The sequence below is a fragment of the Nicrophorus vespilloides genome, unplaced genomic scaffold, assembly GCF_001412225.1.
Source record: "Nicrophorus vespilloides isolate i.1.1-1 unplaced genomic scaffold, Nicve_v1.0, whole genome shotgun sequence".
Lineage (NCBI taxonomy): Eukaryota > Metazoa > Arthropoda > Insecta > Coleoptera > Silphidae > Nicrophorus > Nicrophorus vespilloides.
Genome location: NW_017098456.1, coordinates 145,601 through 166,892, shown reverse-complemented (window position 1 = coordinate 166,892; position 21,292 = coordinate 145,601). Strand labels below are relative to the sequence as shown.

Sequence of the window (21,292 nt, the reverse complement as noted above, 5' to 3'; positions counted from 1 at the left end):
CTTCGTAAAACTAATATTACAGTTTCGAAAACTTTGTTATAACTTTACGAAATTTGATCAGCAATAACTCACAAAAATTAGTTCTCTCTATACAAAATCCGAAAAATATGTTCGCATTTTTTGTTGGTTTTACAAAGCATATAATTGTATTTTTGAAGCCATTACATTAAAATTCAATCCATAAAGTATTACCTGTTACATTTGAAATATACTGTAATTCAAGCAGAGATACGTAAAATGTTGATAACATTATTATCAAATTTAAAATCTGAGAATATGTCTTGTGTGACCAAGTTAAAGGTAAAAAAAAGCAGCAGGTGTTAAGAAGAAGAATATTTAGAGGATAAAAATACAAATATTTTTAAACTACTTAATCTTCTGGACTTAACACTTCTTTGATCTCGAAAGCTGATGAAAAAAGAAATATTAAAAAAATAGTCGACTTTCTAGGTTTTTCATGTTTCGTTGTTGTTTTTGAAAGGATTATCTGTTGATTTGTTGATTCCGTTGATAGCGTTTACAAAAAAAAACACACAAACACACAACAACTGAATAAATATATAACTGGACTGTGAGAGTGTTGTGTAGTTCGTGGTGCGGGGGAGTTGATTTTAGGTTGGCCGGATTGGATTAATCCATGAATTGGATGGCGGCGGTAGCGGCGGTGACGGAGGCGGCGGCTGTTGGAGAGCGCGCGAATTGGTAAAATTGTCACGGGCCCGGCCATCGTCATTTATTTATCTATCAGCACCTGGACCTGGGTGGGCCGACACGGTTTTTGGCCGTCGGCCAAACGCACCATCATCATCTGGCCGCGTGTTAATTGAGAGATTGCCCATTCGGCGAACAACAATATTTTTGCGTTATCCGGGGGCACGGATAATAAATATCGCGCGTCTCCCGTCTGCCACGTCCGCAACGTCGGGGGCGGCGCAGGCGGAGGAGGTGATTAAAGCGGAGCACATGTCTTTCAGGTTCTTTCCACATCTCCTCTCGCTCATCCCAAACATCGCCCATAAATCCTAGTCCCGGAGGAAATTTATTGTCTCGTTTAATTCGTTTACGACGTAATTAAGCGTTCGCGTTGTAATCCCTGACGTTTCGCGTTTTCAGTCGCGCCTCACAACATTTGGCATACATCAAAATCATACGCGCGCAAATGTCTCGTCCCAAATCAAATGGAGATCTTATTGGAATTGGGCCTGGAGATATTGCAGATGAGAGAGTGGGGCCTCGACATTTACACCATCCTCATGTCCGTGCAGATCCTCTACAGACACAGAGGCAGTCGTACCCTCCCAGGAAGCATGTCTATGGTCTGACAATCTGCTGTAACTGTAACTCCAAGAACAACGGCGCCACCAAATCAAAACGACATCATCCTTATTATAGTCCTGCATTCGAGAGCGGCTTTATCCCAAAGCTTAGTTACTGGAAATCGCGTAAAACGGAGGTGGGACTCGCAGAAATGAAGAATCGTAGTCTCACTTCTGAGGAGGCGATACAAAGAGCAAATTATTTTCGCATAGGAATAATGTAACAACGGTAAAGCCCACAAAATAAAACTCGTATTTCACATCAAACGCTGTGTATTTCTACGGTGGAAAAACGGGAGGAGAGAGAGGAAGGACTATTAAAAGTTGTGAGCCGGCGCTGGGTTTTAAGTAGCGAGTGATTTATTTAGGGGGAGAAAAAGGGAATCCGGCAGCTCATTAGCTGTTTCCTCGGCAAGAAGTGGCTGTGTGTCGTATTATGCGTGTATGTTGTGAAATGTGTGTGATGTAGCTTAGTCCCTCTGGTAATCCGTCACTCGACAAGCACATCATGTGTCGCGCCACACACGCGCTCCGTGTGTGAAACGTCCTGTCTCATTTAAAAACTATTATTTATGTTTACTTTGCCAGAAGGAATGCTACTCCTTCTACCACTTCTTCTTATCCTTATTCATCTGCTATTTCTTCTTGTCGCTCGCCTTGCCGTTAGCAGCGAGGGCGAGGCTCGCCATTCCGTTCACAATATTCCGCAGAATCTAATTTAGAAGACCCCCCGAACTCTCTACTAGCTGGACCATACCAAAGACGAGGATGCAGGAACAACAAGAAATGCCCACGCCGCACCAGCAGCATAATAAATAGAAACACTTTCGCTCCTTCTCACATCATTATCATCTTCACGGCATTCTCTGCTGCTGCTAGCTCCTCTCCTCGCTTATTTATAGCCACGGCCAAACGCCACACCGAAAATAACACTTTTTACCACTTCTTTGGCTTTGTAATTCCTGTTGATCTTTTACTGCCGTTGCGTGCTGCGGCGAAGTTTCGAGCCATCGAGGGAAACTTTTTAAAACGTTATTAAATAGTTCGCTTTTAATGGCATTTTAATCGGCGCCAAACTAGCTTGAACGAGAACTCATTTTGCACGCAGTTTACCCTTCACACATCCGCATACCCACCAGATTTGTAATTCATCAAAGCTTTTACAAAAAATGTAATCATTGCTTCTCTTGCGTTGGATTACACGCTGTTTAATTGCTTGTCAAACAAATGTCAATTACACTTTAAAACCCTGGTTGCATAAACACAACTATAAATCAATATAAAACCAACACCAATATCAATTTAACAAAGCGTTAGGTAATTTCGTAATTCTCAAACATCCTCTTACACCCAGGTGAAAAAAAACTATGTTCATAAACTATTTCTAATGGTTTTTAATAAAAATAAATACATAATGATAAATCATTATATATTAAATTACTTTTGTATGACTTTTGCAATAAACGTTATTATTATAGTATAAATCTTACTAGAAAACATATTTTTTATATAAAATAAACAAAATGATCTATGAATAAAACAATTAACACTGATAATGCATGTAACATAATAAATATTACTCATATTTACACGGATGCAATTAAACCATATTTGCTTTTTTTATATATATTTCAAAATAATTATTGCATTAATACTTGCAGCTTGGTAAAAAGCTAAACTAGAACATGTACTTGGTAAGTATCGCATGAACAGTTTTGAATATTATTGGAATTGTTACAGTAAATACTTCGCATAATGTGGTTTCTATCAGTATGGTTTAACTATAGTACGGATTAAAGATGTCAAACTATTATTTTTTTATTCATAAATGATCTTTTTTTTAATACCGAACTAATCGAATTTAAAGATTAGTTCTGTATTCCATTATTCATAATTTTTGTTCACTCTCCAATTAAATTAAAAACATATTTCTTAGTAATGTATCTACGATTCAATTGTGTTTCATATAAATACTCAACAAATAGACAATAGTGGGTACCAGATGTGATTTAATTGAAATAATAATAATAACTTAATAGTCTTTAAGTCCTTCCACATTTAGCTCCACAGACCAAACTTTTTTTTGAAGTAACCTGAGAAACAAACGATGAACATTCATAAAGTATGCATTCAGTGCACATAATTAATCGTTTGCGTTTGTATGTAAATAAATTGTAGCAACAAAACACGAACAAAAATAAAATCAATGAAATGATTAAAGCTGTCGACAGAGTCGGACTACAGATAAAAACAGATTTATTCGTACGAATCGCGAGAAATAATTAAAACATTTATCTTTCGGAAGCGATTTAATCAACGCCAAAGTGAAATGGGATCCCATCTAGCAACAACCAAATGCCAACTGCGTTCTATCTATCCGTATTCAATTGATACTGGGATAATTTAACTGTTATTACTCTGCTTGTTGTTTTTTTTTTGTATATGCAATTAATTATCGTTTCCAAGAAATCGACGTTATGAAAAAAGGATAATTATTAATTACATTGCATGACGCAATTTATGTGTTCAGATGGAAATAAAACCGTATTCGATTTGTATTAATAAAACTAGAAGTTAATTGAATCCGACTGGGTCCGATGAGAGATGGTGTATAAACAATGTTTATGAAGCGCGTCGATCGGCAATTAAATGGGCCTGTTGTATCTGACTTGGCTTTGTCCTTGCTGGTCGGTGTAGTCAAGTCAAGTCGTGTCGTGATAACGTGTCTAAATATATGCAGACTATATAGGACATAGACGTTAAAAACTACAATGTATTAAGTATCGCGTTATTCGCATAGATTATAATTTTCTTCGAGGGAAATCTTGATAAACCCCATTTTGCAAAAGGAAACGAATTATTCGATGTAATCTGATATACTATTCTCGATTCGTTGAGAAGCTAAGACCGTTTCATATCAAAAATGGTATTCATAAATAATACATGAACTGACCAAATCGATCGCTTTGAAATGCAATTCTTTTTTTATTTCTCGTGTTTGATTATTTCCATTTCATTGAAATTGTATGGTAGTTACGCCATATTCAAAATATTCGATTAAATTCGATGTGCATAAACTTTGTACAACTATTTTTTAAACTATTAGAAATGACGTCGATTAGTTATAATTTATTACTTTACGACATTTTCTTTATCAAGTTATTTATAATGATTAATTTAAAAACTTCAAGTTGATTATTATTCAAAACTATCTTTCTTATATTTTCTGTTATTCATATATTGTTTTATTAAATAGAACGTAATTGCTATTAAAAAAGTTCATAAAAAATACTCAGTTAGCAGTAACTACCAAATGTTTTCAATATAAACTTTCATATTTTTTATGTTCAATAAATATTGATTGATTTTAGTTTGACAGAGTATGATAGTCAGCTATCCAAATAATATCTTCTAGTAAAACATTGATTGGCTGATTGTCACTCCATCATTAATTTTATAGAATAATATATATGTATATAACAGAGATATAATACTTTTCTATAAGAATTAATAATAATATTATTACTTCTATTTTAACGTGTAATAATAATAACTTATAGAGCGGTAATCGAGTTGTCGCTTGATAAAGTGGACGTAAAATGCATTAGTTCGGAAAAATTACCATTTTTTATGGAAAAGCCTTAAAGATAATGAACGTTCATTAAGCAAAGCGCGGAATGACATTTCACGGGAATTTACAATGACGCTAAAAATCGAATCCTACGTCCAACATATATCATTGTCGCAACATTACATAACACTTTATACGCCAGCAACGGCGGCAGAACAAAAAATATCTATATTTTTGGAAGTCGCGTTCAATTTTTTATCCTGGTCAGCGTGGAAAAATGAAACGCAATAAATTCGGACCATTATCGAAGAGGCAAATCGTCCCCTCGGAGTCATTATTGACACAAATAAATGAATTGTTGGGTTCGCGTTGCTGTTTTTTGTTTGTCTGTTGTGTAATGTTTTTTTTTTGTTGCGCGTGTAATTTTTTCAACAATTACTCGGCCATAAATATTCTTGGGCGCCGCTATCTCCGGCTTTTATGTCCATTCAATTCTTTGAAATTTTTAATGGTTCGAACGGTGATAAGGCTGCTTTTAATGCGAATTCTTCTTACCAATTGATTCTGATAGGCGGTCACCGCCGTGAACACAGTTTCCGGGAAGATGAAGGTCTTGTACTCTTCGTTCTCCAAATCCAAGATATGACCTGGGGCGCCGTCGGGTCTCTTAATCAAGTGTATGCGAGGTTGGTACTTGTGCATGGAGTTTAGAACCAGCTGAAAGAGGATGATATTTAGTATTTTGGATTTGGATTGCTTGTCGTTGGGGTATTACGTGTCCATGTTTGTCCATCTCGTTATTTGTAAGCTTAACTTTCTCGAAGGAAACCACTTGCTTCCGGAGCTGCTCGCCAGAGTAAGGCGAGTCTGGGTGAGCGTACATCCTGCAGGGCGCTGGCGGATCCGCTTTACCTGCGACCAACCATGAAGATCTATGGTAGGCGTACCTGTACCTCTTATTGTCCACGGGCACAATGTCCAGCAGCACGGCATATCTCTGATCCGGTCTTATTCCGGTGAAAGACACTCGCACTGTTGGAAACATTCGTCTGCAAACGGAAAAGAACAAAAAGTTAGAACAAACATATCTACACAACATCAGAAAGTCCAAATAATATTTAAACTAATTGTCTTTCAGCTTTGTCGTCACACACCATAATAACATCATAACATATGTAAATTTATAATCAATGATTCATACTGTTTTTAATTGCATACATTTTATCATCAATTATGTAAATTATATATCAAAATCTCTTTTCTCAAATCATACAAATATATTTCTTCTGGGCAATGTGCACTATTCAATATCATACAGTAATGAAGTATTTTTATTCCATACTTTATGTGTATTCCACACTTTGATTCATAAAAAAGTTTTAAGGGTTCAAACTTTTTTATGAAGCGTGCGAGGAACCGCAGTATACAAATACTATTTGTATACCACTGAATTAAATCACACTACTAAATATGGTGAACAGTGAAGATGGCAAGTTAAAAATACTAATTGTGGTGAATTGCCGAGAGATTCACGTCACTTGAAGTGGCTTCTATTTTTGTTTACAAATAGTTTTTTTTGTTGGATGCTTGCGTTTTATAGTTGAAAGCAGTGAATCCATCAGCTCGGGGGTCCCGTCCCGCGTACGATTTAATTAGAGTCAAAGGCAGCAGACCAGGCGACACTGCAAATGAGCCGCGATGGTCTCACTTCAACTGCTAAAGAACATATTTATTACTCAACTCTGTGCCACGTAATTACGGTTTCCTGTGTGTTTTGTATCAAAGGCGTTTTCGCGCACCGCTCATTATGCTGCAGCTCGAGAGGACGGTTCCACTTACGTATCAAATTTATCCAATGTATAAATAAACATGCCATGACCACTTAACCGAAACCCGTGCAGCACGCTCTATATTTAATATCCATTCTCTAGTCGTTTCGGATGCAGTTGGGAATAAACGGCATAAACTGTTATTACTCCATTAGTTCAATAACGGTGTCGGCCCGAGGAGTGAGTGCCTATTTTGGTCACCGAAAATGTTCGACACTTGAAATACATGTAGACGTTTTTGCCAGTACCGACACGGCCGAACATCGCGCATTGCCCACTACTTGAAATATTATTGCTAAAATTACAGACTCACTTTCGAGAATTATTGCCTTCTTACCATATTTACGACTTTTATTATTTCAGCTGTAAATCAAACGGCCGCGTTTTTAGCATTTCGAACTACCGACCGTGCTCAATGATAACAATGTCACTATTCGTTCAACTTCAAAACACTTTCTTGACTTTTAATATATATTATTATGACTCGTACTTGAAGTTCACAGTGGTTTTACTTTGAAGTGATCTAAATTACGGGTTACATTAGTTATTTAATCTAAATGTAAATGATAGCCATAAAACATAAAAATTGCAATTTATCTCAGTATTTTTTTCTATATAAATATAATGCCTATTTTCTATATAATTTGATCGTTTACCTCTAAAAATATTATGTTATCAATTATGAATAACATTTACCAATATTTTTAACTTAATGTAAATGACAGTTTTCATGGACTTGTTAATCGAGATTCAGTTGTAATAGTTTAAATAAAATAAATGTAATAAATTATAAATAGTAAAGAAGTCCATAAATTAAGTTCCGATTATTAAAACGGAAACACCTGATACTAAATATAAAAATGTGTCAGTATTAGAAATAAATTATGAGCATTTTAATATCGATAATTTGCTAAAAAAAATATTTTTATCAAAATATATATTTATTAAATGTAAGATCGATCATTCCATCTTAATAAATGATTTATGTATTGCTTAAATATTAGTACTAAGTACAAACTTTTTATAGTCGTATTTTTATTCTTAGTCTGAAAATTTATTTTTCACTTTAAACTGAAACTGTGTGATATGCTAAATTAGAAATTAATCTGTTATGTAATATAAAATAAAATATTAAAAAAAGAACATTAAACAGAAACTGTATGTGTAATAGCAATCCCGCTACATTGAGAATATTTCTGTAAATAGAATGGATGTAAATAATAAATTATAAAGATGACGAATACAAGGAAGGTAAAAGCAAAAAAAAATGGGAAGAAGGAGAAGAAATAGTGTCTGGATGTGTAACAAATAGCTATTACTGAAAGCAAGATTTCCACGATCAAGCAGCAAAGGCCGCGGCGTTTCACTTTCGCATGTAAATTAGTGGCGGCCCCATGGATTTATATAAGTTCGTTAAAATAAAGTGGCTAATGAATCAATTGAAATTCTAATGTCAGTTGGCGAGCTCAGGCGTGGCGACATGCCTCTGGCAGCCTAATTGTGCGTTACCTATCGTTTATAAAACTTGACGTGTATATATAAACACCAGGTCTCTCCTTCTCTTCATCTCACCAGCCGACTACATCCAACTCATTCCTCCTCATCTCGTGCATCTCTCATCCGCAGGCTTTGAGGAATTGGCAACAGTTTCAAATGCGACTATTTCCACACCACACCACTCATCATCATCATCGCAACGAAAAGAATTCCACATTCATAACACGAATCCAAATAAAAATCAACAATCATAATTTAGTTCATACGCTTTTCATTCACACTATATATAAACCTGCGTAAACCTGGCAGCTATCCCTGATGTACTTCCTTGTTAATCTTATCATGTAATTCATCACTGCACTGCATTTAGTACATTCAAGTATGTATTAAAAATACTATAAGGTACACCACATATTCAAAATTAGTTAGGACCAAAATTTAAAAAAAGTTTAAATTGCATGTTAAGGTATTAAGATGAGGTATTTATTTAACTTGTTCGAAATTTATTAACGAAAGATTTCTTGACTTTTGTAAGCATTTACTTCTTTATATTTAGTTACTTTATGTCTATATGTTTTAAATTAATTATTTCAAATGTATTATGGCAACTGTAATAATTAATTAATCAAAGTTATGAGCTTATTTAAATATTGATTAATACATTGCTTATATTAATATATTAATTGAAAAGACTAAAATTAAAAGAGTAAAATATGTTTTATTTAATTGTCATTATATGTCATAACAAAAAAAAACGAGTTTCTCAATTACTTTCTTTATTATTCATTTTATTAATATATAGTATTAAAAAAACTAAAAAAATATATGAATGTGCTTCTAGTAAAATAAACTATATTTCTTGATTAAGATAATATTTTTGGGCACGTTTTTTTCTTGTTGATTTATTTAAATTTCTTTTTCGTTCTGCCTTTGGGGTTGTTCCGATTGGAAACTAATTTGAGCACTGTTTTAAATGGCCATAAGGCGCCGCAACAGCCCTCGTGTAACGGGATTGAGTTATGGGGGCAGTTTAAGGGCTCGAACGCAATAAATTTGAAGTTCGAGAACAACCCTCCCCGAACGGTAAACATCAGAAGCCGAACACCGAAAAGAATGGTGTTGTGCTATGTATTATATACATATTTTTTTTGCGTAGTTTGGTGTGATTAAGACGTACTCCCTATTAAAACAGCTGTATTATTTTTGGCTCTCAGGGTGGGAAATGGAGAAAGAGAAGGAATGTTCGAAATTGATTTATTTGGCCGTCGGTACTTTTGTCTTTACCTTTTATTAATGTTAAAAGAATGTGATTGAAGATAAATCGCGTGGCCAAAGTATTCTCTTTCCGTGCGGACGAATATTGCCGCTTTTGTCGGCGACATAAGAACAAAAAGTGAAATAATATAGCAATTAGAGTGAATTATTTAAAAATAAATTAAGATAGGCATCTGATTGAGATAAAGGCAATAAACTTAAAGAGGAGAGAACGTTTCGTGAATCACACACACGTACACATTCACAGGTAGAATGATCCTGGCACCTCTGCATTTTTTTCCTCTCCTCCTTCGTATTCTTTCTTGTACGGCTCTCCACTCGTTTTGCCTCTTTTAATTCCTCGGAGCCTGTGAGTTATCAGAGTTTGATTTGTGTTTCGAGTAAACCTATCAAGATCTTGAGGAGATATCGAAACAAATTAGCACTAAAATTATAGGCTTTTAGAGGCCGCTATCTTCATCGGCGTGTGATTCGCCGCAGGTCCAATCGATTATATTATTCTGCCTCTATATGTACATCGAGATGATAATAATATAAAGTTCAGATGGGCCAAAAAGTCCATAACTCAGGGCATACGTACGTAAGTATGCGCGCCTTTTCCGATTCACACTATTCCCGATGCTGCAGTCCTCGAAGTGCGAATAATAAAATACTTGAAAACGGAAACAAGAAAACTACAAAAGACTGAAATTGTGATATTCTGTAAGATTCAATGTAAGATCTATACTAATGAAAATTTCTACATAAAAAATATGTAGGTAACAATTCAGTTAAATTAAATTAACAACAAAAGTAATATGTATTCATAATCTTTTTATTGATAAACTTTTGGTTATTCTCGATTAAAATTTGTTTAAAAAATGTATTGAAATGCCGGAAATATAAAAACTAAAAGCAAACTACAACCAAATGAAATTGTGGTATGCTGCAACTTCTTGGAATTGAATGTGAAATCCATAGTAATGAAATCCATACTAATGAAATTTCATCAAATAACAAAAAATGTAGGTAAGGTTTTTCGTTTCATTCACTTTTGTTTCATTCCCATTTATTTATTTTCATTCTGGCTGTAGCCGTAGTATATAGCCATATTTTTACGACTCTAATTATAAAACCCAACCGTTGTTCACGTCATTAATTTTCATCACTCGTCTAGAAGCGTTTCGGCTCCGACTGCCATACCCATGCAATGCCGCATTCCCATTCCTTTTCCTCTCTTCTTTCTCGCCGTTTCTTTCTTTCTCGAGCGTCTAAGTCTTTTTGTTCCTGTTCGTCGTTTAAAAATAGTAGTGTCAAATTGCCAACATTGCTTGACGTTACGGATGACACCTAGTTCCTATTATCATTTTTCATCCGAGGACGTCCTTCCGCCGAGGTGTACAGCCATCACCTCTCGTCTGGCGCCCTCCGTCGCACAAAACCACCCCGCGCCTCACCTCACCATAACGCAATAAAAAATTCGATTGCGACGAAAGTTGTAATTTATAACTTTGATCGCACCACCCAAGACAACTTAATTTAATTAATTTTAGGAAATGAGAGGAAATGGGATTATTAACGATCACTCATATATTATATATATATTTTTTCTTTTGTCTCGTAATATTATACAATTAAAAATATATTAACCACATATTCTTAATGGACATCAACAAACGCATTAGAAAATAGTTTTGTGAGAATATTGTTATATCAATCGTTCAAAGGAAAAATATAAATAATTATTTAATCCTATAATTTAATTTCATATTATTTCGATATCTTTAACACAGAAACATAATCGATATTAAAGTACTTACGTTTAGTCTAAATTCTTAATTAATCGTAATAGCAAATTTATATTTATTATAACTCCAATTTATATAGATTATAGAAGTTGAATCATTAAAGTACACAATAACATTTATTACTGGAATAAATATTATTTTTTATAAATATAAGTATTGCCAGTGTTATTATCAATAGCCTTGATATTTAATGATCTCATTAATACTAATATTATGTTTTAATAAAACATGTGTACGACATATTTTCTTAGTTTCAGTTTTAGTTGCATTGTTATATCGCTCATGGTCTTCTCGTACTGAAAGACTGTTGCTTCATAATAAGGGCAGTTTATAACTCAATCAATCAATTATATGAATGAACACCTGTTCGCGATGACCGCGCCGCACAAACATTAAAATACTGCAGGCGATCAAACCGAACAATAAAAGCCCTTTAAACGGTCCTCATAAAATACTTCAAAATCATTCCCGCATACCCCGTGCACCTTTTTCCCTTCTATTTGGACATGTTTGGTGTTAAAAAGGTTCCTAATCATTATTATCGATCTTGTTTCTAACAGATTGCTCATCTCAATCCTTTACCTGAGTTCTATACCTTCTGTCTTTTAAATATCTCTATACAATTTCAATTTTACTTTGTTGTATCTATATCTTTTTAAAGCAAGTAAAACATTAAAATTTTGTTTAAAGTGTTATTTTGTAAGTAAAATATATTTTTATAATCATTTGCTGATGGTGTGATGATGTCAAATCAATTGCCATGCGCGTTTTCCTTTACGCTATTTATAAATTATTTGCTTACTTCCTGTGGCAATGTCGTATCAAGTTTCTCATGAATTTGTTTAGTGAGTTGGGAAGCTTCGACTGTCACGTGAAAGTGATTAATTAAATTTAAATTTTTGCATATGTCGCACAGTCAATGGGCCGTGGAGTTTTCTTCGGTTTTCAGTGGCGAAAACAGGTGGTAATCCATTCATGGGACGCACGAAAGTGTGTTTCCCATATCCAGCAGACGGAGATGAGGAGGAAAAGGGTCCTTTCGGCATAGGAAAAAAAGGGGGCAGTAGCAATGGAAATACGTAACCGAATCCCTGCATGTGACGACGAAGACCACACAACGAGTAACAAGTTGGCAAACGATTTTCGGGTGCTAATGAGGTTCTTTCCCTAACAAGATTTATCACATTTTAAGGATAAATCATTCGTCGTCGTCGGGCGACAGGCGCTAGGATAGTTGTAGTAGATAAAGAGAAAGGAAGCGGCAGGAAGCGAAAAACTGTTCTAATATTTACGCGGAAAATAACGTTTCACACTTGAACATCTGCAGAAGGCATACAGCGCATTTGCATAATTAGCAAGCGTAATAGTAATGTGTTGTTACGTAATTAACCGCGGCATATAATAATAATAACGCAATTACATTTAGCGCAATTACACTTTAATTGCTCGAGCTCTTTCTTCTCTCTTTCAATATGTTCTCTCTGTAAGCGTGTTATGTTGGGTTATTAGTTTCGTCTTTTAGTTGATTATCGGAGTTGCGGTTGTAACTGATGCCCTGAGGAGGCTGACGACGATGATGTGGGTGAATTCGGGTGTTCGTCGGATGATTAGGTTGACGGCGTGTCAACTAAGTGGACGTGCAAAGAGCGTCGCCGTTGAAATTGCCCCCGGATATCCGAAAACGAGAGAGAAAGACTCAAAGGACAAAGGAACGAGAAGGAGAGAGACAGAGTGTGAGAGTAAGATGAGGTTGGAATGGAAGAGGGAAGGCACAAAACTCCGCCGCCAACGTAATCCCATTTTAGACCGACTGAATAATCCACACGACTTAATCTCTCCACATTTCATTGCTCCAGCCTCACCTCGTGTTTTATTCAAAATTGATCATGCCGTATACTTTGGGCCACATAATTAGAGAGTATTTAATTAATCGATTTGGTAGGCAACCAACTATGTTTGCGTCAATATATTGTTATTGCATAACAAATATATTTAATGTACATTTTAATTATGAAATACATCAGTACTTCGAATAGTGTGGATAATCGATTCTGCCAATACTCCTGATAATTTGAAACCGGACTAATCGAGAAACTAAAAATAATAAAAATATACCGGATACCATCATTTATATAAAAACAACTGTACAGGTTCAAATATCCATTGATTCATAATCCTTCAAAATAGGTACATTCATTTTAAGCACGAAAAAAATGTTCAACTTAAAAAATATTTTTTTTTGAAATTCGAATCATCAATTCGCATAGCTAATGTGATGATGTAAATAAAAAAATTAATATGAGTACATCAAACATGGACCACTTTTCACGTACGTATTGCATAAAAGATTACACAAATGAAACACCTTAAAGTCATATCTATTATATTTGTTCGTAATTCATTTCTAAAATTAGTCAGAAGTTGTTAAATTTACTAATTTTTATATTATATACCTGCGTCATAATTATATGATGTAAATATATATATTATGAATTCTTACTTGTCATAATATTTAAGATATTGGTATTGCTTATTTCATAGATATAAACAAACATTTTGCTGAAAAATTCTTGCAAGTTAATCAATGAGGAATCTTGATTATATATCGCGGTGTTAGCATACATACATTTCTTTTGAAAAACGTCTATATTATTACAATACTTTTCTTATCAGTCCTATACTTTCGTTGGAACTTGTAACTCGAATAGTTTTTTAATTACACTACATTTGAATGAAATTGATGACATTTACATGTGATAACACTTTTAGAACAAAGTAGTAAATTTACAATATTATCATAAAACTTTCAAGATCAGTTTAGTATTTTATATTCTTATTTTTTTTTCTTCTAAGTCTATATTAGATAAATTTGAAAACAATTTGTTGACAAAAATACAACTAATATAATACAAGATATAATTGTATAACAAAGTACAATTATATTATTATTGATTAATAATACATTTTTCAGATTAAATTCTGAAATGAATGAATAATACAAATGCAAATTGATCGTTAGGAAAATGTTATTAGAGAAAATATGAATAATTATTGGTTGTGCTCAAATGTGCATCATTAGATTCAAATGGACGAAAGAAATAAATACAAGACTCGTATTCAAGTCAAACACATTTAATAGTAGATGTTGGATTTTTTGGTTGGTATTTCCATCCATAAAATATGTTGTAAAGATAAATATAGCATACGGTACAATACTTATCGTTTGTTTAATATCCCTAGAACGTGAACGTTGTTGAAGTGCAAAAAAAGGGACAAAATAAATGAGAATGGCAGAATGTGGGCAACACGCAAATAGTTCAGTGTGTGTTTACACACGGCCGAACACACACGTCGTCGAAATGGTTTATGGCTCTATAAATATCGAAACAATAAAATGATATTAGAATGCGAGCCTTGCGAGTGCGAGCCGCGAAAAGGACGAGAGTACGAAAGGACAAACAACAACGACGAAAAAAAGTGTGCGCACACTTGAGAAAAGCGCAAGATGCAGTCGAAGAAAGAACATAAAAAGCGGCGAAATGGCGGCCGGACGTAATTCGCACTTAAAAGGGTGATTTGTTTTAATGGGTCTACCCTAAAAAAATGCGTAGAAAAGAGAGAGTGAGTTTATGTACAAAAATTGTGAACGGCCCACGCCCTCGGCATCCCTTTCACTCTCACCCAGATTCAGCAATCAATCAAGATAATGTCTGACATTAATCATCGGCGGGGTGGGAATCTGTGACGATCCGAGGAAAACGGAAAGAAATTACGCTCTCTTTTAACCCTACTCTGGAGCTTTAGACTAATTAAAAGTATAAAAATAAATTGCCCAAAAAAAAAACCGGAGAAGCCCAAACAAGCATTAATTAAATTTCAATGTTACAGCGTTGGAGAAGAACAGAGTTATTACTTTCTTAATTTAAAATTAAATATTTCTAAACTCAGTAATTACTTGAATTATCAATATCAGTTAAATAATAAAATTAAGATTATCCTTCTCTATAACCACGTAACAAATTTTAATTCCACACATTGCGAAAATTCGTAAGTACTTTACTTTCCATTAAAATATCCTTTGTATATTATTTAAAGTTCTAAAAAGTTATTTTAACAAGGTTTTACTTGTTACTAAAACTATTGAAGATATTGAATTGAATCTTAAATTTATGAAAAAAAGTCATTTATTGTTTTTCTCTTGAAGAAAAAACGAAATTTACGAAACATTTTTTCATTAATAATATCAATTAATGCAACAATGTCGACAAATGTATGATTCAAAGCGTACTCAAGTTGTGATTTTCATACTAAGAAAAGCATAATTGTGTTTTGGATAATAATTCTGTTACATAAAATAAAATTTCTTAAACTATTATCAATAAAACCAGTATAGTTGTTAACTCATTTTCGACAAAAGCCCTATTCTCTTTTTCATCTCCTTTAATTCTATTATACCGAAGAGGCTTCGTCAAGAATGAGAAGTGTAATAAAAGCGAGGGCAAACCTAAGGGGCGTGAAGGAACCGCAAAAGTATTTAGAGACACCCCGCCTATTAATAAAGGCAATAAATAACGAGAAACGTAATAATAAAAAAAAGAAAGAATGAAACGGGGAAAAGAAACTGAACAATAAGTGAAGAATGAGCGTCTCCGTTTCCACCCCTATTCTCAGCATAATAGCAGGCTTGTGCATGTCAAAACATATATATACAGCTCTCTCCGGAGATGCTCCTCGCGTTTATTATTTTACATGGACATGTGAGGACCCCCGAATTGCCCCCTCAATAAATAACACCTCTCAGATTATAAATAAGCAGTGTCTCTTTATTTCTCCTTCCCTCCTCAACCCCCTCTTTCCTTCAGCATGTCGAGACGCACATAAAACCATTTACTATTTCGAGGGCTTCCTGACAATAAAATATTTAAATTCCTACATTATTAGTTCACTGATGTTTTCGGTCCAATTAGTTGAGCCGTTAGATTTTTACGCGTCTATTTTTGAGTCGTTGTTTTTATGGTATCTAATACGAAAATTTCAGTGCCTTTATTACAGCACATTACCCATACATTAATTTCCCATTCAACCTATTATAAATTTATTTTTACGAGCCCCGCGCACCGCTGAATGCAATAATTAAATAAATTCATAATGAGATATAAATAATTTCCGACGAAAACAACAATAAAATGTGTCACATCCCGTCTCTGCCTTTATTTATTTTTATTAGTTTTAGTATATTTTTATTTTTACTTTTTTCGCTTTGTTTTATGAAGCTTCATGTACATTCGCCGGTTAATTTATGAATTTATTTCCTAACGGATTCGTTCAGTCAAAGTAGTCAACGAAATCGTATTAATTTCATGTTAACGGTTTTTTTTTACAGCAAACAATCATATTTTGTTTAGTCATTTCATTCAAACTTTCATAATGTTTTGCCTTCTTATATTTCAATCGCAATATATATTGACGGTTATTTTCATGGCGCTTTTTTTGTACAAATATATACATTTCACAATATACGTTTTTACTAATTATTATATAACATATTATGAAAAAATCAATGTTATTGCATATGTATTATTTTCACCTATAGTCTTAACTTAATACATCTTTTAAATAACTTTAATATATCAAATATAGTGACATCAATTATAAAAAACAGTTTGCTTAAACACAAAGCATACATAATAAATTATTATTTTATAACTAGAAAATAGTTATTTTATCTGTACATATGCACACTGATAGAAAACATTACAATGGTGCCGTTGGAATTGGTTGGATTTTATAAACCGCATAAAAAAGGACCGCATAAATACAGGTTCTACAGTATTTTTTTATTGTCATTGAATCTTCGTTTAAATATTCCAACATTTAAAAATAAAATAAATTGTTTATTAATTAACATTCCTGCATGTACAAGATGAATTATTATTAATAGATAGATTTACGTTCATATATACTCTCAGGAAATGTATTATGCAGATGCAGAGAAAACTGCTCAAAGCATCTGAACATTACAAGCATGGATGTATGTTTCTTGTTCCTGTTACGTAACCTTTATGTTACTGCATAACAACGGTTTTAACAATATCAACAATAAATCGTATTTTGGCCGCTCCGAATGAGTCCTCAATTCGAAGATTAATTAAAACAAAAACAATGAAAAAACTGGTTGGATTCTGAACAGTGAGTTTCCCATGAGTGGTCATTCACTCGAAAACATTGCATAACAAAAATTAGACGTTTCAAGAAGCCCCTTTCACAAAAAATGTAAGCAGATGTTACCTAAAAGATCACATTTGAATTTTTGAAATAAATAAGAAATGTGTCTAATTCTTTGAATGTTAGAATCACACTTCAAATTTATATTTTTTTCTGAAATATAGTAGAGTTACACAAATATTATATTTATTTCGTTTTAATGACAATACGCTAATATAGCTATTTATAAGAGTACTATTAAAAATTATTGATTAACATTTTTCACCTTTAACTACTGGCGCACTGAAATTTCTAAGAACTACTCGCGCGGTGTATTACGACAAGAAAAAAACTTGTTCAAGTAAACTAATGCTTTTTACTAGATTCATAACTATTTGTAATACATTAATATAATAATTTATTTATCAGCATCGTCCGCTATTATACCAACAGCAAGAGCAAGAACAAACATGCACAAAAACAACTTCTTTGTGTCGCAGTCAACACAATATTTCACCAGTATTTAGTAAACACTTTGGGCATAGGTTACGTTAAGTATCATAGATGGGGAAAAGAAAATATATAATTTCTTATAAAATTAGTGTACTTAGAAAATAAGTATATAAATATACAAAGTACTTAATATAATGTATGCACAATATATATTATAATAAAAATTATTAAGTATTTATAATAAAAAATGTGTATAATTTTTCATTGTCGTTGAAAAAAAAAAGTTGACTGATCTAATTCGTCAGTTTTCGTTGGTTGCGTGTAGAAAGGAAAACATGACATATGATGTTTGCGCGAAATTGGCGAGCGCACATTTCGGTTTCGCCGTATTTAATTTGCAAGATGATTAATGAAACAATAACCGGCTATAATTAATAAACGCCGCGCTATCCGCAAACAAAATATTCATTAATTCAGTGAAGTAATTAATATTTATGCACCGGCGAATTTGTTAACTCGCTAATTCGTTCGACAATTTTTTGCACTTGTTTATTAATTGTATAATATAAATTTTTTGATTGAAAAAAAGAACCGTATAATTAATCATGAAACCGTTTGGTTGCAGCAACATATGATTATATTGAGAGTAATTTAACATTGAATTGCGAATTTATATTAAAAAATTTCGAAAATTCATTGATCAAAAATATTGGTTTTCAGATTAAAAAATCAATGATTTTAATATAAAGACTTACATAAGAAATGTTAGATATTTAAAAAACAATAATTTATTTTCTGATTTTGTTTTAACAACTCTTAGATATGATTTTGTATAAACTATAAATATTATTTTTATTATGTTATAAAGAAAACTAGGTAGAATTGTAAGAAAAATTATTACAAATTAATGCGCGAATGTGATTATAGAAATATTATTCATATGTAGAAAATCAATGATGAAATCAATTGCGAAAAATAGTTAAATATCTGTTCACTTGCATAATTGTAACTCGGGCGCACACAAAAATGAGATGCAATTGATCAACGTCCATTGATGGTATCAGTAAATTGTAATAAATCGCGGTAAAAGCGACGAACAAACATAGAATTTTCGCCGTTCCGCTCTGCGACAAATCCATCATGACTGGAATTAGTGGCCTAATCTATGACATTTAACGTCCGTAGATTTGCGCATTTACATACAGCTTTCAGCTCTAATAACAGAAATTAAACATCACCGGATCTATAATTAACCGTTTTCTTGTACGCCGGATAATTCCTGGTCGCTTGAATATGCAGCATTTTCCACTTGGAAGAAACTGGCGACTATTGAAATACATTTCAGTTGGCCCGAAGCTAAGCCCCCAGAGCCGATTGGTAATGAGGCAAAAACGATGTACGCAAAAAGCCGATAATCCTTAAGGTGTAGGTAGGAAGGTCCGAGATTTAGTTAACATTCATGTAGTGTTTGCTGTAAACTGAGAGTTATACTTAAGAGTATCAGATTAATATCATTGACAGTGTCTACTTTATGTTTTCAAAATTGTAAAACTATTTACAAACTCATTTCTAATTCTATAGTTTCATTAATAATAACATAAAACAATCTTGTTAAAAATCTCATTGTTAATATATTCATTTCTCAAATATATGTCTGAAAAATCAAATTTTATTGATCTGATCTTTTAATTACACGCATTTTTTGGTCAATAAATAAAATATTATTCATAATGCTTTGAAATATTCCAGAAATTATTGATAATTGCTAATAATAGTTTTTTTTATAACTATCTACATTATTTATTTAGTATTTAATATTAATTATTTAAATAACAAAAAACAAAAATTTTAATATTTTACAATTAAAGTAAATCGAGCATATGTTTTTTAACAAATAAGTTAACAATACTACGTACACTACATTAGTGTATAAAGTAAAAACAAACTATTGACGTTTCGTAACTATCCATGAAATAATTTCGACTTACAAAACAAGATTGATTTCTACTTTATAGTTTCATATTATTTTGCAACGCTAATGCACTGAAATTCTATTACTTTTTTTTATCATATAATAATAAATTGTCGTCACTTATGATGGATACAATTACTCAAGTATATCCTATTGGAATAATATATTATATAATATAAAAACTATATAATTGTACGAGGGTAGTCCCAAAAGTACCCGACCTCACGTAGAGATGGCAGTTTATGTTTGAAAACTCTACGTTGTTTAGTATTTGTTTGACAACCATCAATAGTGAACGCTATCAAAGAATTTGTAAACTACAAAAATCATCATTATGTGATACAAAACTTTCATTTTAAATGTCTCAGTGCAACCAATATTATAGCCGAGCTAGATTATACTCTGGGGAAGTCTGCTTTTTCGTTTACAACAAAAAAATATTGAGTGGCAGAGGTCGTACGAACTGCCAAGACAAATATTGTCAAAACCGCACAATTCGAGGTATTGCTGATTCGAGGTATTGTATAATTATAAATATTGAACTTCAAAGAATATAATTGAGACAAATATTATAATATATTTTAAACTATTTGACAACTGTATAATTTAATTAAGATAGATGTAATTATATAAATGATACTCAAATAGAGATGATAAAAGTTGTAAACCACATACTTTGAGATGATTGGGTTGAACAACCTCGATGACCAATTAGAGAGACACCACGTATCATATTATCAATATTACATTAATAGATTTAATTGCTAATATATTTGTGTACTAAATCAAAAATATTACTTTCAAAATTATTAAGACATACTCTTAATGAGTATATACATATTACAAACATTTCAAAATCATTGCTTCAATGATGTTTCGTAATAAAATAAATAAATTTAATTCATTTTAATTGGTTTAAACTGTTGGTGGATTTAATCGAAAATAATTAAATGTCAGATAGCAGTAAAATTTCAACACGTCGAATGCATACTTTTTTCCACGCTCGCCGCAGTTCTATAAAATCGTCTTACAGTCGATTAATTAACTTCTCGCAGTGCGTTTTTTTTAATGATTGAAATACGGAGGATGTGATTGAAGAAAGGATTTCTGCGAAGAAACAATTAGCGCTAGAGCAATTAAAGACGGAGAGACGAACCGGTAATTACCATCTTATTAAACCCCATTACCGCAGTCAATATTAAAGTGGCTTAATTATCTTTTATGGCCGCGTGTTGTATTGCAATGATATCGACAGTTATACTAATCCGAATTAATTAATCCCTCGGAAAGGAGTAGAGAGGGAAACGGAGACGGCATCGGGGGAAACCGTAAAATTTTTGCGGCTACATGAAATATCACGCGATCCATATAATAATAACTTTTTATCT

The 21,292-nt window shown here is 32.8% G+C and overlaps 1 protein-coding gene across 2 annotated transcripts in view; it reads right to left on the bottom strand.

Moving 5' to 3' along the window:
- LOC108562522 (T-box transcription factor TBX20-like) overlaps positions 1 to 21,292 on the bottom strand; it is a 47,172-nt gene that overhangs the window by 4,053 nt on the left and 21,827 nt on the right. For both annotated transcript variants that reach the window (XM_017920891.1, XM_017920892.1), the window contains exons 3-4: positions 5,663 to 5,936; positions 5,443 to 5,604 (exon numbers count right to left, since the gene is read on the bottom strand). In XM_017920891.1, the coding sequence (XP_017776380.1) occupies positions 5,443 to 5,604; positions 5,663 to 5,936 (436 nt within the window). The remainder of the gene's footprint in view (positions 1 to 5,442; positions 5,605 to 5,662; positions 5,937 to 21,292) is intronic.